This window comes from Sander lucioperca, chromosome 22 (genome assembly GCF_008315115.2).
Source record: "Sander lucioperca isolate FBNREF2018 chromosome 22, SLUC_FBN_1.2, whole genome shotgun sequence".
Lineage (NCBI taxonomy): Eukaryota > Metazoa > Chordata > Actinopteri > Perciformes > Percidae > Sander > Sander lucioperca.
This window is the reverse complement of record NC_050194.1, coordinates 25,168,843-25,192,622: the sequence shown is the minus strand read 5'-3', so window position 1 is coordinate 25,192,622 and position 23,780 is coordinate 25,168,843. Positions and strand designations below refer to the sequence as shown.

General features: G+C 42.5%; 2 protein-coding genes across 4 annotated transcripts in view; both read left to right on the top strand.

Moving 5' to 3' along the window:
- Positions 1–1,154: 1,154 nt before the first annotated feature.
- LOC116061471 (BTB/POZ domain-containing protein 17) lies at positions 1,155–9,117 on the top strand. 3 transcript variants are annotated; one of them, XM_035997790.1, is made up of 4 exons: positions 1,155–1,356; positions 4,621–4,915; positions 6,974–8,050; positions 8,880–9,117. In XM_035997790.1, exons 1-3 carry the CDS (start codon positions 1,278–1,280, stop codon positions 8,046–8,048), a joined length of 1,449 nt encoding a protein of 482 aa, XP_035853683.1. In that variant the 5' UTR covers positions 1,155–1,277; the 3' UTR covers positions 8,049–8,050; positions 8,880–9,117. The 3 variants fall into 3 exon arrangements, with proteins under 3 accessions (XP_035853683.1, XP_031171558.1, XP_031171559.1); XM_031315699.1 differs by having other exon boundaries at positions 1,171–1,233; positions 1,266–1,356; positions 6,974–9,117; XM_031315698.2 differs by having other exon boundaries at positions 6,974–9,117.
- Positions 9,118–13,223: 4,106 nt separating this feature from the next.
- The window catches only part of map2k6 (mitogen-activated protein kinase kinase 6), a 32,850-nt gene continuing 22,293 nt past the window's right edge, over positions 13,224–23,780 (top strand). The window contains exon 1 of the mRNA XM_031315123.2: positions 13,224–13,652. Within this exon, the coding sequence (XP_031170983.1) occupies positions 13,562–13,652 (91 nt within the window). The 5' untranslated portion in view covers positions 13,224–13,561. The remainder of the gene's footprint in view (positions 13,653–23,780) is intronic.

Below are 23,780 nucleotides of genomic sequence, written 5' to 3'. Positions count from 1 at the left end.
GTTGTGTCTATTGTGAATTCAGTTTTTAGTGTCTGTATATTCTCTGATGTAGGTTTGTATGTTTATTGTTATCAGGCTCCCTCCGAAAAGATTTCAGTAGCTTATTTGGGGTTCCCCCATTTCACACGGCCTACATATGATCATTGTACCTGCTGAAATTATGTTTTAATGATAGGAAGGTGACGTGTGAATAAAGAAATAAAGAAACTTTGTCAGCTTACTTTTTGCTTTGCTCACGTCATAATTAACCCTCCTGTTGTCCTCAGGTCAAATTTAACCCATTTTCAGAAAGTTTCTAAATCAGAAATTTGGGTTTCTTTCAACCAAATTGTCAAAACAAAAAATAACTTGGATGGTTCCCTACAACGCTCTTCACAAGTAAAATAAATGATCAGTTCACTACTTTCATTGAATTTTTTTTTTTTTTTTTCAATTTTATAGCATTTGAAAAAAAAATAATCAAAAGCGTGGGGGGGAAAAACAACAACAACGTCAAAAAGCGCAGAAAAAATCGACAAGAACTTTGGAAATAGTGACAAAAAAATTGGAAAAAAGTGACAAAACTGCCGGAAAGGCTTCAAAAACATTGACAAAAGTGACAAACGACAAAAAAAGTGATTAAAAACAACGAAAGAAGTGACAAAAACATCAGGAAAAGCGTCAAAAGTGTGGAAAAGGCAACCAAAACGTTGAAAAAAAAGTTTGTATTTTAAATTTTGACCCAGAAAAACAGAGTTTCCTGGTCGACGGGAAGACAACACAAGGGTTAACTACGTCCACTAGAGGGCGCCGCCACTAGAAACCTAAAGATGAGTCGTAATTGTTGCTTGAACAAACGACCTATGGGAGCGTTTTTCTGAAACGTGATGAAGACGGATTAGTTCTCAATCTACAGATCAAAAAACTCTTTTTACTCAAACCTTTGAACATCCCAGCTGTGTCTCATCTTCCCCCTCCTGACTCCCCCGGTCCACAGCAGTCCCCCCATCAAATCAATGCTATGCAGCAATTGTTAATACCCAAGGATAGGAAAGTCAGAATCAAAGTGGTAGTCATGGAAACAACCCAGGCCTGTTTCCACCCACCAATCGATCGTGTGTGTGTGTGTGTGTGTGTGTGTGTGTGTGTGTGTGTGTGTGTGTGTGTGTGTGTGTGTGTGTGGTGGGCCAGATGTGGCGAGGAGAACCCCTGTCCCACATTCAGACACAGACCCCCATCGTCCTCCACAGCAGAGTCGACAGAAATCCAGACAGGACAGACGGGAGGAAGGAGAAAAGATGGTGAAACAAGTTGTTCGGATCCATGTTGGGATGCTGTTTTTGGCTCTGTGTCTGCACTTGGGGGAAGCTGCTGCAGGTGAGTAAGTGTTCAGTGCTGCTGCAGCTGCACGCTCACTCATAATAACTCCAACATGATTTGGCAGGATGGGGTTGTGTTGGCTAATTTGTAGTCTGATCTAGTCATGCTTCTTTTTAATGTGCTGCAATACAAAGAATGTGTGTGTGTGTGTGTGTGTCAGAGGCATTATTGTAAATGAGTAATAGTAGTAAAGTAAAAATAGTAATTACCGACAGATTCCTCTTCATGAAAATGATTAGTTTACAGTGTTGCATTTGAATTTTGAAGGGTTGATTCACCCAAAACCACAGATATGGCTATGAATTCATTGGAACAACTTTCTACTTAAGAAATAAAATAAGTGACGGTATGAAAATTATTAGGGAAGGAAAGGGGGGGGTCACAAGAGGACGAGGACGAGGATACTTGGGCTGTTTTTGGGAGAGCAGCACAGCAGTGAAGGGTGTTTTTTGCCACTGTAGATTTATATTTTAATTCAGCTTACCCTTGAATATATACAGTTTATTTGTTACATCATATATCATGCTGGGCTTTGTTATATGCAGAGGACAATTGTCCAGTCTCTGTATCCAATCCGGTCTCCTAAAAAAATGTTAAAACATAAAAAGATTACAGATTACACTTGATTCAACACATCCTCGTCCCATTGAGAGGCCCACGGTGTGAAACGGTTGAAGTTTTAGACACATGGTTGATGTCATGAACTGAAACAAAAGTACTTGGTTAGGTTTAGGAAAAGATGGTGGGTTGGTGTCAAAATAAGTACATTCGTCACGTAACTTCAAATTACGTACATAAGTTAAAATAAGTCTTTTGGTTTTTACACGGGACGAGAAGGGCGGTCTCGTGTTTTTGTGTGAGCCGTCCATCCACTCTTCCATATTATGCTGACTTTTGATTAAAAACATATTGGTGATACGTCAAAAAACAAATGCCGTTTAGTTGTATGGGAACGTAATTTTTAGGAGGCTGGGCTGCTGTATCTGGGTTTTATTATGCCCATTATATCAAGAGCCAACTGAACCAATTTCCAAATATATTAAATATAAGGGCAAACATACCATTCATTCCTCCTCTCCACCCAAATCATTTCCACACAGCCCCTAATAATGTACTTATCGGTGGAACCTGTAACTTCAGGTTATGTACATCTCCATCTCCTATTTCGACGGGTAAAAGCAGACAGAGTTTTCGTAACTATTTACTACGACAGACTTTATGATATTACGACTAAGTTCTCAAAATATTTCAACTTTATTCTCTTTATTTTTTGGGTGAACTGGCCTTTTAATACCTTCCTTCATCTTAGCTTTAGACCTTAGTGAAATCATTTTTGTTTTCACCCAGACAAAGAGATCTCTGCCTGACTTACTATGACTGGATACCTCCTGCTACGTAAACAGGCTGCACAGTGATTTAAAGGGAACATCACGGCCAACAACTGAGTTTGTGTCGTCTTCCGTTTTTATCAGCGGGAAAGGAAGTGCCAAATATTTATTAAGAATCAGAAAGAGGAACCACACTTTGCTGATCAAGGCTCAGATCCTGGCAGTTGCAGTAACACAGAGTAGTGTGCAGCGGAGAGGAGGTGGAGGAGGGGTGGTGTGCTAAAACCGCCTCAGCTGAGACAAAGCTTTAATTAAACATGACCCACAATCCCTCAGTGGGTGCAGCTGGACTGATCAATGGCATGGAATTGGATGATACTGCCCTACTGTCTGACCCAATAAATAAATGACATGCCATGAAACCTTTTTAATCTTTGCTTTTGTTTGCTTTTTTACATTTTTGGAGTCTTTCTTTAATCTATCACCTACTTGTTCTCTTCAGAAAACACAAACTTTTTTTTTTTTTTAAGTGAACATAGATCAGACCTGTGTGTTTATGTAGAAATATGAACACATGACCCAAGACTTGCCCAGAACTTTTTTTTTTACATTTTTCTTTTTGAAAACAATCTACCGGCATCACACCAATCTACATCTACATTAAAGGTGCAGTAGGTAAGCCTTATAAAACTAACTTTCTGTCATATTTGCTGAAACTGACCCTATGATCCAGTAGAACTACATGAAGCAGGTCAAAAATCCAGCTCCTCTGGCTGCACCTACCTGTAGTGCAATATGCAAAAATCCACCGCTCCTGTTCAGATGCACCAATCAGGGCCAGGGGGGGGTGTCTAACTGCGTGTCAATCACTGCTCATGAACACGCATTCATTCTCCCTTGTGGGGGGAGGGGCTTAGGAGACAGTTTTTGGCTTTAGCAAACTGACGACTGAGAAGTCGTTGATGTTCAAATTTGTTGGCTAAGTCCTGGATCTTTACAATCCTACGTACAGCACCTTTGACATTTTTAACTTTATTTTTGAAAAAGTCACTAATAAACAATGACTTAAGACTTTTAACGCTTGTGTTGTGTTCCTGTTGACCATGCACTTGTTATGGTCTGTTTTGCCTGTTTAGTAAAAAATGATCACCTAATTCTGTATTACATCTTCTTAGCCATTGTCATTCCAACTTACTACCACTAGTTTTACACTTATTTTTTGGAATTCATGGTCAACAAACCTCATTTATATGCAATTATATCTCATTTTTTTAGTTTAAAACCCCCAGAAATTATAAATTATTTCATAAGATCCGAGGAACATATGTTGATGGATAATGACAGACTGTTTCGTGTATGGAACCATCCATGTTATTTTTGGGCAATTTGGTTTAAAGAAACCCATATTTTTGATATAGAAACTTTTGAAAACGGGTCAAATTTGAGCCGAGGAAAATACAAGGGCTAAGATCAAGATTAATATTAGTTGTTTTCTAATAATGGGTGAATAAAATAGACTAAAAACAAATAAAAATAAAGATCCGATGTTGTAACTAGAGATGTACCGATACCAGTATTGGAAAATCCTTAGATATCGTTATCGGCGAGTACATGAGTTTATGCACCGATCTGATACCACATAATTTAGCCCGAAGAAAATATAATTTGAAGTATTTTTTTATGTTCTTTTTCCGTTATGACTGACTGACAAACTGGATAATAAAGTTCTGTGGCATTCATTGTTTGTGTTTGTTCATGTTTCACAAAAAGTTTAACCTGAGCCAGGCTAAACAACAAAGATAGAAATCCTATCACATCCATACAGGGATAGCAGTATACAGCTGTTAAAACATAATCAAATATATGACACGCTGGTATCAGATCATCTCTAGTTATAACTCGACATATTCCTCCTTCTTTTCCGCTCCACCAGCCATGCTGAAAGGTGACAAGGCCCAGGATGGAAGTGGCGGCGGCGGGGACAACATCAGCCACTCCCTGACCCTGGTGCAGCGCCTGGAGGCCCTGCTGGCTCAGGGGAACGGCAGTGACGTGTCGCTCAGGGTAGAGACGCCCAGTGCGGACGAGGTGAAGGTGATCCAGTCTCACTCGCTGGTGCTCTCCCTGCAGAGCCCCGTGTTCGACGAGATCCTGCTGAGCCGCAACGGCAGCACGTTGGTCCTGAAAGAGAGCTCCGACTGCGCTGCCGTGTTTGACAAGTTCATCAGGTGAGAACACGCTTTCATCTCGACATTAGGGGACTCTGTGAGAGTTAGATTGAGTTACCATGCCCTCTGGAGGGATGGACTCTGCAACTACAGTCCTGCATCTGAGACAAACAATCAATGAGTCCCAACATTAAAACAAATTGGCCGATCGGTGAACTGCTGGGTTGCACAATAGCAGCTGCTGTGGCGGTATAGCAATAAGACATTGAGAAGCCTGGGCTGCAACAGCAATCAATAACAAAATCAATTTTTTATTTTAAATGCTAATGACATTGATCAAAACCTGAACTACAGTAGACCTGCCTTCTGCCACACTGATCAAATCTCCTTGTTCATATTGTAAACTGGACGGCAAATTAAAAGTAATAACGGAAATCAGTCTGAGAGTAACACAGTCATTTAAAGCTGCACTAATCAGTATTTGCATATAAACAATGAATGAAATGGCTGTGTGTTTTGAAACGGAACAGAGAATTATCACCCGACTCTGAAGCTGTACAAAGTTTTTTTTGCCTCTTTTAGCACTGAGACAGTGGAGAAGTACTACACTACCCACAATCCTAAGCGTAACAGCAACATCCTTAATTGGCAAAGCTCGCTGTTACCATGGAAATGTTTACCGCACCCATGAAACTGCGAACGGCTAGCAAGCTGCTACCACTGAAGTCTATGCTTTATGTACTCAGTCTTGTACTTTTGCCTTTTTTTTGCCGTGTTTAAAGGTCCAATGTGTGGGAATTTCTCCCATCTAGCGTTGAGATCATATATCGCAATCAACTCTCTCGCACCACGCAGTTCAAAGTACGTATTACAGCTACGGTAGCCTTCACACTTCAAAAAGCCGGTCTCTTGCTCTTTTCAATATCATTTTTTTTCAAGACTCCTGTTCCTGAAATTTGGATTTTGAATACGTGTGGTCCTCCATGTTTCCTTCTTCCTATGCTTCAAACTTGCCGGGGCTGGGAAGCTATGATACCCATTAGCAGCATTAGCAGCACCTGTGAGTTTATCATGTGACAGCGAAAATGCAAAAGGCGGAGCAGTATGTCCTGTACGTCCCTTACCGGCTAACGTATTTCAAGATGGAGCATGAATATGGAGCGTCTACCCCAGTTCATGCAAATGCAAATGTAAAATTTCAAGCCAATAGGAATACTTGATGGAATTGATGGTGGTGGTAAATATTCATGAAAAAGGACAAGTTTGTGAACGGGCAACACAGATTTTAATAATGAACAACTAAACACGTTACACACTGGACCTTTTAAAGTGTTCTTTTGAGCCAAATCAAATGTTTTATGGTCACGAGTCATCTCGTAGCTGGTTGGCTTGGTTCTAGGTGTAAAACTATTTATATAATAATTTTCTGAAACATCAATAAAGATATTGAAATGGGGAAAATCACTTCCGGAACCGGAGCCGTTAAAAAAGTGGGAGACCACTACTGAGCTCTATAGTGTGTTATTTTGCCCCCAAGTGTCCAAAATAAGTTGTCGCAGCTTTAGAATAGTAGGTCTTGATTAGGGCTGGGTAACTTTTTAGGCACCGACCTAATTGCCTCCTTAGTATCGAGTATCGAAAAATGCCTCATCATTCAATAACAAATTTTAATACCTTCGCAAATCTCCTCAGTGTCAGTGAGCCAATAAGTATGCAGCATGCTTCTACCAAGATCTAATAATGTCTGTGATTGGCTGTTTAACGTTACACGTCGTAGAGACACGCAGGTAAAACTCTACATTACACAGAGATGGGCTCATGTAGTAGAAGCTGAAAAATAAATGAAAAGATTTGTGCCGCAATGTGTAATGTTGCAATTTATTTTTGTTAAAATGGATTTTATAACATTGGTATCAAAAAAGTATTGTTATGGAAGTTTTGAAAACATTTTTTGAAAGATTACCTGCCCTAGTCTTGATAGAGGTTAAAACATTTTTGTGACAGCGGTTTTAGGCTCAATGGTCCCATTCTGTATGCATGTTGTCAAGTAGGTTCAAAAAGTAAATGTTGTGCTTCAAATACTCCAACACTCAACCTCTCCTTCCTCTCTCTGAGCAGGTATCTGTACTGTGGAGAGCTTTCTCTGCGTCTGGACCAGGCGATACCTTTACACAAGCTGGCCACTAAGTACCAAGTGATGGGTCTCCAGCAGGGCATTACCCAGTACATGAGCCAGAATGTGGCACGGGAGTCCTCCTCGGGACACGTGGCGGGCTGGTACGAGTACGCCCTGCAGGCCGGCGACGTGACTCTGAGGGACAGCTGTCTTCAGTTCATGGCCTGGAACCTGTCGTCGGTGCTGCGGAGCGGAGAGTGGGTGACCATCAGCAGCCAGCTGCTCATGGCCCTGCTGCAGCGCTCGGACCTCGTCCTGCAGAGTGAGATGGAGCTCTTTGCTGCGCTGGAGGCCTGGATTATTCAGAATGAGCCGGACAGTTTGACAGCGGAGAACGCATTGAGAGCCGTACGTTATGCCATGATGCCACCACGGGAGCTCTTCCGCCTGCAGACCCAGTCATCGGTCCTGGCTCGCTATCAGGAGTCGGTGCGTGACCTGCTCTACATGTCCTACCAGTTTCACTCTGCGTCGCCACTGGCCATGGCCAAATACTTTGACGTGAACTGCAGCCTCTTCATGCCCAGGAACTACCTGTCGTCAGTGTGGGGGTCTGCCTGGATCATCAGCAACCCCTCGCGAGACGACCGCAGCACCAGCTTCCAGACCCAGCTGGGGCCCAGTGGCCATGACTCCAGCAAGCGGGTGACTTGGAACGCCATGTTCTCGCCACGCTGGTTACCCCTCAGCATGAGGCCGATGTACACGGAGACGGGCGCCATGCAGCCGACACGTGTTGATGGAGGGAGCCCTCGCATCATCATAACGCCGGCCACATCCAGCGCAGATTTCGCCGGGGTGAACTTCCAGAAGACGGTGCTTGTGATGGCTCAGCAGCATGGGAAAGTGGTGGTGAAACATGTCTACAACTTCCACCAGAGCACAGAAGAAAACGGCGATTTCTTGGTCGAAGCTGACCTGTACCGCCGGACGTCGGAATACCTCATCGATAGCTCGCTCTTCCTCCATATTGTGGTGAAGCCGCTGTACCAAACCCTTCTAACCAGCAAGAACTAAGCCTCCGACCTCCTCACTCATCTCACTCAACACAATCCAACCTTGTGAAGCGACATAGATACAGTATATGTATACGTAGATAACGCATTTGCCGCTGCTATTTACTGGAGTGATACGTCGACCTGACCCAAACTAGCATTAGCTTAATTCAGTATCAGGACAGTCACTTAAGCTAACTTTATGTTAGCTTTAAAGAAAGATTAACGTTACCTTTTGTGATATTAAATTGAAGACGTTCGTAACAGTAAAATATTACAAAACACATTTTTTTCACCTGTATAATGTTATTCCATAGCACAAAAGTTGCATTAAAGTTTAGTTTTTATGAGTCTCCATGGTCAGAAAGGGTCAGATGTCTGTCCCAAGATGGCGGCGGCAGAGATGCATCTCACAAGCCAGATGCGGCATCTACGTATATATATATATATACAGTGTATATATACATTTATGGTGAAGCGACATCTCACTCATATCACATCGTGGGGATCTGAATCCTCCTCGTGTGTGACGTTTGGATCATTTGTCTCGCCTCATATAACTGCTGTTTTCATTGGGCAACTAACACACCAAAGCTTGACTCATGACTATCTCAGAGCATTTTGTAAATCATAATGTAACATGAGTGTAAAGTCATGATGAAACGTGTGTTTATATTTTTCTTACTGTCAACATATTCCACGAAAAGACCAAAACAACAGTGACTGTATCCACTAACTAGTCTTGTGTTTGTATCACAGCCTGATATACTGTATATCTTCTTCCTCTGTGCCATAGAGCTCCATTGTTGTTAAAAACACACCAAAGAGCCACACTCTTGCACTGGGGGACATGTGTATGATTTACACATGTACACATGTCCCCCAGATGAACACACACACTGTAGTTTATTTTGACTCAATCTCACACACACCGTCTTGCTGCCACAAATACTCACTAGAGCACCAAATGGGGATTAATCCGCCGCTGAAAATAGTTCCCAACATATACGCTATTTACTACTGTTTGAGTGATGTTTGCTAAAAACTACAGTGACCAGCTGTTTCAGGAAATTACTGAGCATTTAAAAAAACAAAAAGATATATTTGTGAGCCTTTTTTCTTTTAATTGTTTTTAAAGATTTCAGTAGGAACCAATGTTCTTGGGGCTGAGAGCCATAGGCGGGTAGTCGGAAAAACACACACATACAATACACATTGTAGGTTTCAGTCTTTTCATGGGATTTGTTTGACAATAAGAAAAAATATAGAATATCGCCAACCTTATCCTTTACTCTTGAGGTTCTATTCCTGCTACATTTTCTCTGTATTTTTGGTGCTATTTTACATAATTTACATTTAAAGGTCACAGTTGTAATTCCTCACCCAGTAAGCACTGATTTGGGGATTTGTAGTTCAAACTACATCTAGATATTGAGGTTTAAACTGGTAACATGTAAGCTGTTTCAACCGCATACATGTCAACAAGTTGATCGGACTTGCCGATGCAAGTATCTTTGCTAGTTTAAGACTGACGCAGTTGTCAGTTTCCCGTCCAGCGCCCACGTAATTTAAATAGCAAATGCACCTGCGCCCATCTGTGCGCCCATGGGCGTGCTGGTCTTACAGGGAGGTGTGTTCAGGTGCATTCTGGGCGTGCTGGTCTTACAGGGAGGTGTGTTCAGGTGCATTCTTGGTGTATTGCTATATTGAGGCAGCAGAAAGTGATCGCGCCATTGACCAACAAAAACCTGGTCTAAAGTCAATAACGCAGCATTTCATTTCCTCGACTCGCGTTTCACCATCCGCACGAAAAAGTCACGTCCTGAGATCAATAATGTTGTCAGACGCTTTTAGTAACAATCTGAGCCTGTCAGTAGCAACAAAAAAAAAAAAAAACACTTTTATTGGACAAAAAGCCACAATTGCCCTATTAGGTTACTTTGCAGCACGGTACGCGCCGGCCCATCATTGCGATCTCGCTCAATACTGGACCAATTTAAAAGATTTTTGGTCACATCAGCCTATTAGACACAAATGCATGGGGAAATGGGGTCCAGGTTGAAAAAAAAATGGTAGTTACCCTTTAAAGAACACAACAGGAGCGTGAAAAATACAGATGTTATTTCATGTAGATTTAAACATTGGAACTTCTGGCTTTGCAAAAACAGATTTGTAATTGAGATGTTCATGATTCCTTAAAAAAAACATCCCGAAACACGTGTGATTTTGAACAATACAGGAGAATAATGATTTCCTTCACATAAATAAAGACATTGGCTCCATAAATTGTTGCATACAAATTCACCAGAATGCAGGAAATGAAGTGTTCTGGGGGAGGATCCCCAGGCCCCTGGTTATAATGTGTCCCCCCCCAATGTTGAAGCAAAACCTACGCCCTTGGCCTAGATCACACATTTCTGACTTGCAAATGGCAAAGTCAGAGCTTCCTGGGAACCAAATGTTCATCCTGTTGGACTTCAGGTGCTCCAACAGGCATCATTTTTACTTTAGTTGTTTTCTTTCTTTTTTACTTTAGTCATCATTGTAGCAACCCAGGGGATTTGAAAGCCCGATTCACAATAAAAATAGGTAACTCAGAGACAGTTGGCTTTAACATAAAGTGTTCTTTAATAACTTAGTCAGGAAAAGGGTAGTGGAACAAACTTTAACTTAGGATTCTTCCCGTCCGGGTCTGTCGGTTTTCAGGCGATGTTGTCCTGGGAGGGTTTAAAGCAGAGCGAGAGGTCAGTCCTTTTTCCAGCCAAAATCCTAAAGCCTACTACACACCGAGCCGATAATCGGCCGTCGGACAGTCTGGCGAGGTCAGTGACTCGAGTCTGTTCGGTGCGTTCCGTGCCGTCGTCCGTCCGAGGGGCCGTCGGCCTTCATTTTGGCCAATTTGACATGTATAATCGGCGGGGCGGGCACTGCCGGCAGTCGGACTCAAATGACCCATCTGATTGGTAGAGTGTGACAAGAGTCTCTCAAAATCTGACGAAAATCTTTTAAACTGACCTTTGTCGATCTGAAATGCAGACAGATTCAGCAACTGCACGGCCTATTCATCTCTTAAAATGTTTTCAGAAACACGTTTCGGTGAACTATTTTAGTCCAATATGAGATCGTATTCTGAACGAGCCGCCATGACAGTCCGTCTTGGACGTCTGGCCTGTTTCCCCTGGTTTGCTACATAATGTATTTACAAAACCACTCTTCTAAGCCTTCACACCACATTACTGTAGATGTCAGATTACCCTGTTATTAGTTCATTACTTAGATTCACTGTTGCATTAATCAATGTTACCTGATAATAAAGATTTTTACAAAAGTTTGAAAAGTAAACTGAAATTGTCCTGATTGTGCTGTGATTTCATCTTTTCATCACCTCACTCGTCAACAGATGCAAAACCAGTTCATTTGACTTCAATCAAGTCGATTTAATTTATACAGCCCAACATTACAGACATGCAATAGATGTTGACAGAAAGAAAAAAATCACAATATGATACGTGCATGATATGATAAGGCAAGGCAAGGCAAGGCAAGGCAGCTTTATTGTACAGCACATTTCAGCAACAGCAATTCGAAGTGCTTTACATAAAACATTAAAGAGCAGTTAAAAACAATTAAAAATATAAAAATGAGAATAAAATAGTGCAGTATAAGAAATGAACAATTATTTAAAGAAAGGCAACAACAAAAAGAAGGTCTTCAGCCTTGATTTAAAAGAACAGAGTGGCAGCGGACCTGCAGTTTTCTGGGAGTTTGTTCCAGATATGTGGAGCATAAAAACTAAACGCTGCTTCCCCCTGTTTAGTTCTGACTCTAGGGACAACAAGCAGACCTGTCCCAGACCACCTGAGAGGTCTGGGTGGTTCATAATGTAGTAGCAGATCAGAAATGTATTTTGGCTCCGATACATTTAGTGATAAACCAACGGAAGCATTTTGAAGTTAATTCTTTGAGGCACAGGAAGCCAGTGTAGAGACTTCAGAACTGGGGTGATGTGATCCACTTTCTTGGTCTTAGTGAGGACTCGAGCAGCAGCGTTCTGAATCCGCTGCAGCTGTTATATTACATTACATGTCATTTAGCTTACGCTTTTATCCAAGGAGACTTCCAATTGCTATATATGTCAGAGGTAACACGCCTCTGGAGCAACTAGGGGTTAAGTGTCTTGCTCAGGGACACATTGGTTGATGTATCACAGTGGGAATCGAACCCAGGTCTCCCACACCAAAGCCATGTGTCATATCCACTGCGCCATCTCAGCTGTCTGATTGATTGATTGATTGATTGATTGATAATTGTCTTAATGTAGGCTTATAAAAATAAAGGCATTGTTAAGATTAAATTACCAAACAGTAGCCTACATACCTAAATAAGATTGTGCAAATCCAAATGAAATGTGTGAGAATGATGAGTTTCGCTATAAAGATGTGATTCTGCTCCCTCTCTTCAGAAAACACAAACTTTTTATTTATTTATGTTAACATATATCACACACATTACATGTGTTTATGTAGAAATATGAACACACAACTTTCCAACCTTTTGTCTTTGAAACAATCTATCGGCATGGAACCAATCATCTACCTTTACATCATCATCATTTAAAACAAAAACACTTAGAAAAAGTCACTAATAAACAATGACTTTTACGACTTTTAAGATCAAGATTAGTTGTTTTTTTGAATAATGTGTAAATACAATAGACTAAAATAAATGAATAAGATAAGATAAGATAAGACTTTATTGTCTGTTCACACGGAACATTTTCTTGCATCGTCTGCTCCAACAGTCAACAAATAACATTAAAAAAACATCTGTATGGTCACCCGACAAACATCACTCACACACACACACACACACACACACACACACACACACACACACACACACACACACACACACACACACGCCAAATCCAAGTATGTAATTATTAAAGTATTTAAAACGAGCCCCACCTTTACCAGCAACAATATATAAAAGCTGCTTACACATGAGTACATCAGTAGCAATATTCACCATTTTTGAGATAATAACTTTAACTTTTGACATTTCAAAGTAAATGTACCCGATGCTATTTTTACTAAAGCGTATTATATGAGTAAATGTCACATATCGACACTGCACAACACACTGTATTTAAAGCGCCAGTAGTTCAACAAACCCAGCTCGGATATGGAAATAAATCAGCTGCCTAGACGCTGCAGACTACATTTCCCAGGATCCCTTGCGTTCCAAGCAGGAAGAACGTTCTCTCGTAGAGGCTCACACTGATCCAAGTTAGGAGCTTTCAGCTGCCAGCCTTGGCCCATCATGTAAGTGCTGCGGAGAATTCTTTGCAGTGCATTTGCAAAAAAATTACCTCTTTTCCCGTCGTCTGCGGCGGCTGTGCAATTGTACCGTCGCTCTTTGCACGGACACGCACGCTTCGGACGCAAAAAGGCTCCAAGTGCATGAAGATCGAGGCTTGTATTTTTGCATCTTGGTTGCAAAAAGGCAAGCCGCCGAAGCTCCAGTGCGAGGGCGATGGAGGGAGGGAGTGAGAAAGAAGGCAAAGTCTTTTGTGCTTCCCCTCCCCCTCATCAAAGCAAAGGGGAAATGTCTCAGCCAAAGGGAGGTAAGAATATGAAAGCGATCTGTGCAAAAAAACCAAACAAGCGATATGCAATCACTGCTGCACGGTTTGCAACATGCACCCGCTGTGGCTCGGACACGGCCGGGGTGCATGTGAAAGTTACATGGTTTTAGAAGGGGTCAGTTGCATTTCCTGTTTTAAGATCTTCCCCTTTACACAGTTCCTGGTAGGACGGTGCTGTGTGTACTCACTCATGTTGGCGCTATATTAGCAGCGTTAACTGGCACAGGGCGCCTTTAAATAGTCACGAGATATAGACACGAAGGACACTGCAACTCTTTAGAATAATAATAATAAAAAAAAAAAAAATAAATAAAAAAAACCTCTTGCACGAGTTGATGCATGGCTCGTGCACATTGCTCAAGGTAAATAGTATCGCGTGCAGGGGTTTTGGTGCAGGAGGGCAACTTGACGTGACAGCCGCCCTGCAGCTGTCAGCGGGTCAAGTTGAAGTGTTCATTGGGTGGGGTGGGGTGTGTGTGTGTGTGTGTGGGGGGGGGGTTGTTGATTTGTTTCTGTTTCTGGGACAGAAAAATGGAAATCTAATAATAGAATGTGTTGTGAGCAGTGGTGGAAGAAGTATTCAGATCCTGGACTTAAGTAAAAGTAGCAGTACTACTAATACCACGCTGTAAAAATACTCCTAATAGTGTGGAAGTAGCCTATCAACGATGCACTTAATGTATTAAAAGTAAAAGTACTCAATGCAGTGAAATCCTCATTTTAGAAACTGGAAACGTAAAAGTGTCTAATGGGCTAATCATTTCAGCTGTACTTGTAGGCCCAATATATTGTGGGGTATTAATTTATAATAATAAAAACATCATATTTGACCAACTATATATGTTTTGTGTGCAAACATCTTAATGTGTAAAGTAACTAAAGCTGTCAGATGAATGTAGTGGAGTAAAAAATACAATATTTCTCTCTGAAATGTAGCGGAGTAGAAGTAGAAAGTGGCATGAAAAGATAATACTACAATTGTACCTTAAATGTGTACTTAAGGACAGTACTGGAGTAAATGTACTTTCACATTCCAAGTGGCGGTCAGTGTTCAGACCCATTCTGTCAGCTGCATGCTTCTGTCCATGCAGGCTACTGGACATGTGTCAAACCCCTGGGTGGCTGCTTGTCCACAGATGTTCAGCTATTTTTCCCTCTCAGCATGCAAACGAAAACACGCATGTCACACTTTGACCCCAACTCTATTGCTGTTCGGCAACTAGCACGAGCAGCCTGAGAGCATTTTAAAAGATCGGCCGTGAATGCAGCTTGCTCGCTTGCAGAGAAAAAACAAGCAGCTGCAGTGAAAGCAGCTCAGGCGTTTTTCCTCCCCTTGTGTTTTCCAAGAAGTCCAAAGTGAGGCTGGTTCATTGCACAACATGCAGAACACACACACAAACACACACGCACATACACACAGGGCTGCAACACTACTGCCGATTAGGTTCATTGACGATTAATGTGTTGATTATTTTCTCGATCGATCGATTAGTTGTTTGGTGTATAAAAATTGTTAGAAAATGGTCGTAAATGTCGATCAGTGTTCACATGGGTTGTTTGGTCGACAACTCAAAGATATTCAGTTTACTGTCACAGAGGAGAGAAGGAACTAGAACATATTCACATTTAGGAAGCTGGAATCAGAGAACTTACTTTTTTCATAAAGAAATGACTCAAACGGATGAATCGATTATCAAAATAGTTGGCGATTAATTTAATAGTTGACAAGTAATCGATGAATCTTTGCAACTATATACACGCACACGCACGCACACGCACGCACACACACACACACACACACACACACACACACACAGAGATAAACAGATCGAGAGCCCCCGATGGTCAGAGCCTCACAGTGTTTATCTGGAACAGTCAATTGTCCGCCCAGCTACACAGAGGAACTGTCTTGTTGCAGCCAGTTCATGATGAATAATGCACAGACATTTTTTTTGTTTCTCTAGATGAATGAGTCGGTTTGGGACTTTCCTGAGAGCAGAAGTAGGTTTCTGTTGTCATTCATTGATGTTTTACGCCGCAGAAAACGACACTAGGGCCGCACGATACGAGGAAGTGGGTTGAAGATCGCCATGACGATATTACTTGCGTTAAATGAAGAGATATTAAAGTGTACTCAGATGTGCATTTCTTCTACTTTCAAGTATTGTGCTTAAATACAACAAACTGCTTGTTGAATTTACGAGTCAAAAGGAAATCATTTCCAAAATTTATTTTATTGAGCAAATTGAACACTGAATTGAATATAAAAGACATGACTGGAAAGAATGACAGCTACGTTTTAAAGTGCAGTTTTCTGCTGATATTTTCCTTCAACTAACGTCAAAAATCTCAGAGTCCATCCATCCATCTTCGTCCGCTTATCAGGTATCGGGTCGCGGGGATAGCAGCTCCAGCAGGGGACCCCAAACTTCCCTTTCCCGAGCCACATTAACCAGCTCCGACTGGGGGATCCCGAGGCGTTCCCAGGCCAGGTTGGAGATATAATCCCTCCACCTAGTCCTGGGTCTTCCCCGAGGCCTCCTCCCAGCTGGACGTGCCGGAGGAGTGTCTTTCGCAATGTGTTTATTGCGCCAGTTGATATCGCAATGACGATTTAAAAAAAACCCGACATATTGTGCAGCCTTAACGCACACACAGATCTAGAGGCTGAAGGAATATTCATTTGGTTGATTAATCGATTGGTCCATCATTCACTACAGTACGTTGTTGACTTGACTTTTTGTAGTACGACAAAAAAAGGACAAAATGACTTTCTGTCAGTCACCTCGAGGCCCGATAAATAGTTTTGCTGGGGCGGTGTGAAAGCATGAACCCTTAGTAATGTTAATAGAAATAGTTCTTGAGGGCGCCTGGGTAGCTCTCCTGGTACATCGCGCGCCCACATAAAGAGGCTTAGTCCTCGACGCAGCGGCGCTTTGCTGCATGTCATTCCCCCTTCTCTCTTCCCCTTTCATGTCTTCAGCTGTCCTGTCGGAAATAAAGGCCTAGAATGCCCAAAAAAATAATAATCTTAAAACAATCAAAAACAAATAGTTATTGAGAGCTGCAGAAAAATCTTTTTGGTAATCTGTTTTTTTTTTTTTTTTTTTTTTTAATGATCAACATTTTTGATAATCAATTCGTCATTTATTCTCCCAAGTTCCGGCTCGTCTTTTGTGAGAGTTGCTGCTGTTTTGCTGCTTTTGTGATAATAGATTTAGATTTTCAAATTTTTGAGAGATGTTTAATTTAAGATGGGTCTTCTTAACTCATCATAATAAGGACAATACAAAAGATTTATTCTCAACTTCTCCTTTTTCACACAGTTCGCACAATCTTGTATCTTCTTGGATGTTTTAATGTTTAAATGATGTCTGAACACAAGCAGCTGGACAATAACTTTGCATGAATATAATGGCCAAAAATTGGCAAAAACCCGATCAAACAGGGAACTGTCTGATCAGACAGACTGTTTAGACACAGACTGTACAACATTAAAGCGTTGTATAACTTACAACCACTCAAGGAAATGAGTACAAATCTGCAAAGCTAAAAATAAGCATCATGTCCTTGTGTTTTATGGAAATCATGTCGGAGTGAGTCCCTTCACTCTGCTGCTGGTTTCCTTCTATTCTCATTTCATTTGGCTCAGATGCATGTTAAGTCTTGCGTCTCTTTCTCAAGCGCTGCCCTGTGTGGCCCGGACACTTTTTTTAAAGCCCTAACCATTGTGCGCTGTGATGTGCTGTGCTGTGCTGTGCTGAGCTGAGTGCTCGTGTGAGCTCGGCTGTCCGATGTGACAGAATGACAGTGGCCCTCCCAGCTCGTGTCCCCCCCCCCCCCCCCCTCCCCCCACAGCCTCAGCCGGCCGTCGCTCCCCTGCACAAATGTCCCGTTTGTCATGCAAATGTGAGGCTGCGTTTTCAGCTGCACGGATACTAAATTTGCTGTTTCGACGGGCCAATTGTTGGTCCAATTCCAGGCCTACAGTGGCTTTTTTTGTTTTGTTGCTGCAATAACAGTAGAATTGTTCAGAGCATGGAGGGGGGGTATTGACCGAGTAAGCATGCATGTATTCAGACTGCAGCAACTTCTCTGATTGCAAGAGCTATAGCAACAATATTAAGGACATTTTACAACAAATCCTGTTTCTGTTTTAGCTTTGTATCAGGCATGCAAGCAGAGGTATATGATGCAACCGTGAGATGTTACTGTGACTGTTTTTTTTTGTTGCAGTAAAGCTAAGATGAGTGTGTGCTGAAAACAAGAGACCCATAAATCCAGGTCTCTGTTCAACCTGGAGTAACCTAATGGCAGCAGGTTTCCAGATTTCACTGTTGACATGAGATGAGGGAGGGAGCGGTGTTGCACCGTAGCACAGCTTTGCACTGCAAGATAGTGGATGCAAATAATATCATTAATTGCAGGCTGCATGCTCCACTTAATTGCATGATGCATGCTAGGGCTGCAACTAACAATTAGTTTCAGTGTTGATTAATCTAGTCGATTATTTTCTGGATTAATCAATTAGTTGTTTGGTCTATAAAATGTCAGAAAATGGTGAAAAATGTCGATCAGTGTTTCTTGCTTTGTCCACTCAAAGATATTGACTTTACTGTCACAGAGGCAGGGGTGTTGGACTGGGGGGGGGAAGGGGACTGAGTACCCAGGGCCCCCAAAAAGATGCTAGAATGAATAGCTGTGGATGCGGGGAGGGGCCCATAGAAAATTGTGAAGTAACTAGAAAATATTCACATTTAAGAAGCTGCGATCGTAAAAAATGACTCAAACCTATAAATCGGTTATCAAAAATAGTTGGCGATTTCATTTAATAGTTGATGAATCTTTGCAGCTCTAATGCATGTGTACTCTTCAACCTGCAACTCTTCTGTTTAAATCACAGTTCTGAATTGTCTGAGAAAAAAATATAAAGATCAAAGCTCAAATTCCTTCCAAATATATTTGCGCTACACTGAAGTTGCATGCATTGTATCTTCCCAATAGGAATTCAGTTATTGCCAAACATTTCACATGTGGATGGTGCTTAAGCAAAGTGGCTGCACCGCCACCGGCAGCCGTTTTCTCTGGGCGGAATTTTTTTTAAAACAGTTGTAATTGTAACGGAGCAACATGAGGACTGCTCTCCATTCTGCCATTACAGTCAGCAGCTTTTACACCTGTGTGTTGAATAAAATAAGTCATCACCAGCTCCAATTAGCACCTCAGCTGCGATTGGACAGAAAAAGAACTCCAGTAACTTGGCTCATGTGTCTTTATATGTGTGTAGAAAGAAAAGAGTCTGTGGAATATTTTAAATGTGCTACTAGCGAGTAGGGCTGCAACTAAAGATTATTTGCATAACCGAAATCCCTTGATACATTTTTGTAGAGCTGCAAACACCAACCCAATAATCGGCCGTCGGACAGTCTGGCGAGGTCAGTGACTCGAGACTGTCAGCCTTCATTTTGGCCGACTTGACATGTTGCGTCGGAGGGCGGGCAGTCGGACTCCATGACAAATCTGATTGGTGTAGTGCTAACCCGGAAATGAGGAGCGGAATGAGCGTGACTAAGCCTCTCAAAATCTGATGAAAATCTTTTAAACTGACCTTTGTCGATCTGAAATGAAGACAGATTCAGCAACTGCACGGCCTATTTCTCTCTTAAAATGTTTTCAGAAACACGTTTCGGTGAACTATTTTAGTCCAATATGAGATTGTATTCCGAACAAGCCGCCTTGACAGTCTGGCTGTGAATTTCTGGAGAAACCAGACCCACATGACGCGTTCGTCCAATCAACTGCCGGTTTTCATTTTTGGGGCGAGAGTACAGATTAGCGCTGCCTGCTGTTATGGAGACGTATTACACGCTCAAGTCGGCGTTGCTTCGGTGTGTTCTGAGGCACCTTTTGGATCTCAGGGAGCCGACTGATCAGTCCGACTGCCTTTTCTGCCAACGGTCGGCCGTCGGGTTGGTGTGTCAGGGGCTTAAGTTGTCAACTGTTAAATTAATGGCCGGCTTGAGTAATTTTTCTCTGATCGCATCTTCTTAAATGTCAACGTTTTCTAGTTTCTTCTCTCCTCTGTGACAGTAAACTGAATATCTTTGAGTTGAGAACAAAACAAGACATTTGAGGACGTCGTCTTGTCATGGGAAAACCCTGGATGCAGCTTTCTTGCTCCGAGGCGACCTGAAGCTGATACCTCGACCCTCTCCGCTCTTCGCGAGTATCATTCAAATTGAGCCAAGTTCACAGGAAGTGTAGCGTGAGCCGGTGACGACATGCTTCCCTGAGGACATTTCAACAGCTGTAACCTAAAGGAGCTGCCATCTTTGGAAGTGTACAGTGTCTCACAAACTGCCAGAGCGGTCGGAGGGGGGCCAAGAAGCCGAGGGCTCAGACTGGAGTTATTTTCAAATCCCCCACCCCCCACCCCCCTTCCCTCCCTTCTGTCCTGTGTTGCTCTCCTATGTGTTGTCTTTTCCTGTCCTTCCTTGTGTCGGTGCTACATTGAGCTGTCTTCCTCCGGCTCTGTGGAATCCCATTGAGGAACTCTTGGGATTGTTGGAATTCCAGCCTGAGTGCATGTGTGGGATAGCAGCGGGCGCTGTGTAACACCCGTGATCCAGAGCTCATTATCACGCAGGCCGGCCATCATCCGCCCTCACACACACACACACACACACACACACACACACACACACACACACACACACACACACACACACACACACACACACACACACACACACGCACGCGCACACACACACAGTGTTTCTGCGTGCTTGTCTCTGTTTCTGCACACTCTGACCGCCCCCTGCAAACCTTCCTGTCAGCATTAAATTTGTTCCTTTTCAGAAAGTGTGAGTGCCGCGCAGACACCCATCTCCTGTGGCCTCGCTCTGGCATTTCACTGCATGCTTGAGCTCATGTGCTGCGAATCACTGGAACCGATTTGTACTGCTGCTTTTAATGAACCCACACTGACTACCACAGTGTGCAAGTTTGACGCTGAGCTCAGCAAGAATTAAGGGAGGAATTGTGTATTTGAGTTATGCAACATAATCTGGAGACTGTCTGAAATGGGATATTTTTAGATTGCTCACTATCTCACTATGCATTTACATGCACAGCAGTAACCGGGGTATGGTTTCACCGCGGTTAAGTGAATAACCAGATTAAGCCAGGCCTTCCAGTACACATGAGCAGGGAAGAATGGGAAGAATGACAGGAGTAACTCTACCTCCGGTACAGTAGGTGGCGCTCTGCCAACGTACAACTGGTCGGACTAAGGCTTTTTCTTCCCGTTGACCTTTGTCAAAAATATAAGTCGGAAAGTGGCAGGGAGCGATTTTCCCGGGCGGATGTGTCTGGTCTACATATCCCTGCCTCTGCTGAATTATTTTTATCCCTCATGGGGACAAAATGTATTCTCTCCCCCCACCCCCCCACCCCCCCCAAAGAGATCAATGCTACTTCACCAATAGATCATGTATTATATACCTAAAGTAGAAGTATTTTCAACTAAGTAAAGCACTGTCTGTAGTGTCATAGAACGATCAAATCTGAGCAGCAGTTGCTGGTTGTATTTAGCTGCTACAGAGCTCCAGGACGCCGGCTACCAGCGGCAGTTGTTCAGCCGCCAATAGGTGACTTTGAGCCGGCTACAGGCACCGCCAGGTGACGGTCCTTTCAGGGGCCATGCAAGTGTAGTTTAGCCAGAAAAAGTGAGCGTCATGCTCACAGTTAAGTTTAGGCACCAAAACGAGTAGTTAAGTATAGGAAAAAGATCGTGGTTTGGATTAAAACACTCCCGAGGAACGAACCAGCGTTTCCTGGGGGAAAACATTTTGTTTTCACTGCGTGTGTTTTGGCATGGAGTGGCTCTGTGTCCATGGTATTGAAAGGGGGATTTAATTATTGCATGTTTTGCTTTTTTAAGGTTTAAAGCTTGCTGATGTTTTTGCCGCGTTTGCTTCCAACTGCTCTCTTCTATTTCAGGGTTAAAAGCCACTGCAACAGAGTGGGGAGGGGCACTCATAACCTATGCATAACCCGAGCTTAACACGGTTAAGGTGTATACATGCACGATTACAGACTGGCAGGCTGTTCTCGTTCACTGTTGGTACTTTGAAAAGTAATGCGCTATAATTAATATGTGACACATAGAATAGTGAGTCAGTACATGCAGGACTGCCTCAATGAGGAAGTCAGGCAACGAGATATAAAGGGTGACAAAATCTGCATAGGGAGGAGGTCGTGGTGGATGAACGGGTCAATGTTGACCTGTAACAAACCACCTAAACCGCAATCTTTTTAGTCTTTTAGTAGTGTAGTTGTCTATAGGTTCTGCACAGCAAGGGCTTTCACATGCACACTGATTGCTCGTGTTGCTGGACATTCGTAGGATTACGCATGAAGATGTGTGCTTAACTTTTCGTAAGATATTATACATGTCACTCCCTGATCTGTACCGGAACTTATCCCCTGACCAATGGGCTTATCTGGACCCTAGCCAATCAAGGTCAGTGCTTATCTCAACCATCTTTGCACATGTGTAGAACAGCGACATTACGAACCGCTGTATGAGGATACGTTGAATACTTTGACTTCACTGCTTTTCAGAGGGTAATATTGTACTATGTATACCAGCAGTAGACTTGTAGTTAAAATGTACCCGCTGCAACAGTTAACAATTATTCTAGTTATCGATAAATCTTCCAACATTTTTCTTGATTAATCGATAAATAATTTGGTCTATAAATAGACCGAAAATTGTGAAAAATTGGGACCAACACTCCCAATTTCCAAATATAATTAATTTACTATCACAAATGATTAGGCAAACCAGCAAATATTTCCATTTGACAAGCTGCAAACCAGTGTTTCATTATGGACATTTTTTTACACAAATGACTAAACTGAAATTGCAGCTGATGAATTTTCTGTCGACCCACGTATCGATTGATTGATGATTGTTTCAGCTTTAATTGCTTCTTTTACTTTAAGTCAAGAATCTGAACACTCTTTCCATCATTGTGTGATACAAAGCAGAGGAACACATGCTTCTTCCTGCCAGCCACATCGATTACATAATCCGCTGCCCCTCTGACCTCCCCGCCACCTCCTCTCTCTTTCCTACACCTCTGTTCTCTCTTCTCTTTCTGCCGTTTCTCCTCAGTCAGTAGCAGCAGGTTTACCAGCTCTGAATCCAGCCTTCCTGTCATTTGAAACAAGTAGGATTTGGCATAGAGAACCGGTTCCAACTTGGAACCGTTGAAAATTTTGGATTCCAATGGAATCGTTATTTATTATTTTTTTTTTATTATTGGAATCGGTTTTAAATCCGATCGTCCGTTCCAAATTTAAAGCCCAGTTCAGACCAAAGATTCGCGACGAGACAAAGCCGTTTTAGAACGTCGCAGGGAAAAGTTTCAGCGGTCTGAACCGGCCCGCCTCAGCTCGACTCAAACCAGCTGATGGTTTCGCTGCGACTCAGCTGCTCAAGTCTGGTTGAGGCTGCTTTAAGAACGTAAGACGTCTCCTGTTTCAACAGCCAATAGAGAAGTCAGCTTTTAAAGTCAACTATAAACTATAGCTGACTAAATAAAATGATCTATAATCAATTTTATTTTTTACAAACAGCTGGTCTAAATGGCAGAGTTTAAGATGGAGCCTCAACAATCGCCCGAAAGCACGGTAACGTTATATGGTCAAGCGAGATAGAGAGTGACTGAAGAGAGAGAGAGCGCCCAGCGGCGTTAGAACAAAGCAAAGAATCAGAGAAATAAAACGTGTTTTCGCCGTTTCATCACTAGAAGTGTAACTGTAGCAAGCATCTCACTATCACTAACGTTATCCACTCCATTCATATTTAGACAACACAAATGATATATTTAGCTACAAAAAGCCTGGCAGTTAGGCAAAAGTACAGAGAGGCGTTGTTAGGGAGATGAGACACCGTCTCGTCTTATTGGTGTGAACTGGCAGGTTTCAGAATGCTGCAGACCGGCTCGTTGCAAGAAGTTGCAAGTTTCAACTCAGCTCGTCGTGAATCTCTGGTCTGAACTGGGCTTTAAGCCCCTGACACACCAACCCAACGGCTGA

What these genes read in the sequence shown, in the direction of transcription:
- LOC116061471 (XM_031315699.1), top strand. Translation starts at nt 1,171, where the DNA reads ATGTGGCGAGGAGAACCCCTGTCCCACATTCAGACACAGACCCCCATC. An exon ending in CCATCGTCCTCCACAGCAGA is followed by an intron (nt 1,234 to 1,265) that starts GTCGACAGAAAT and finishes GACAGACGGGAG; the next exon opens with GAAGGAGAAAAGATGGTGAA. An exon ending in CTTGGGGGAAGCTGCTGCAG is followed by an intron (nt 1,357 to 4,620) that starts GTGAGTAAGTGT and finishes CCGCTCCACCAG; the next exon opens with CCATGCTGAAAGGTGACAAG.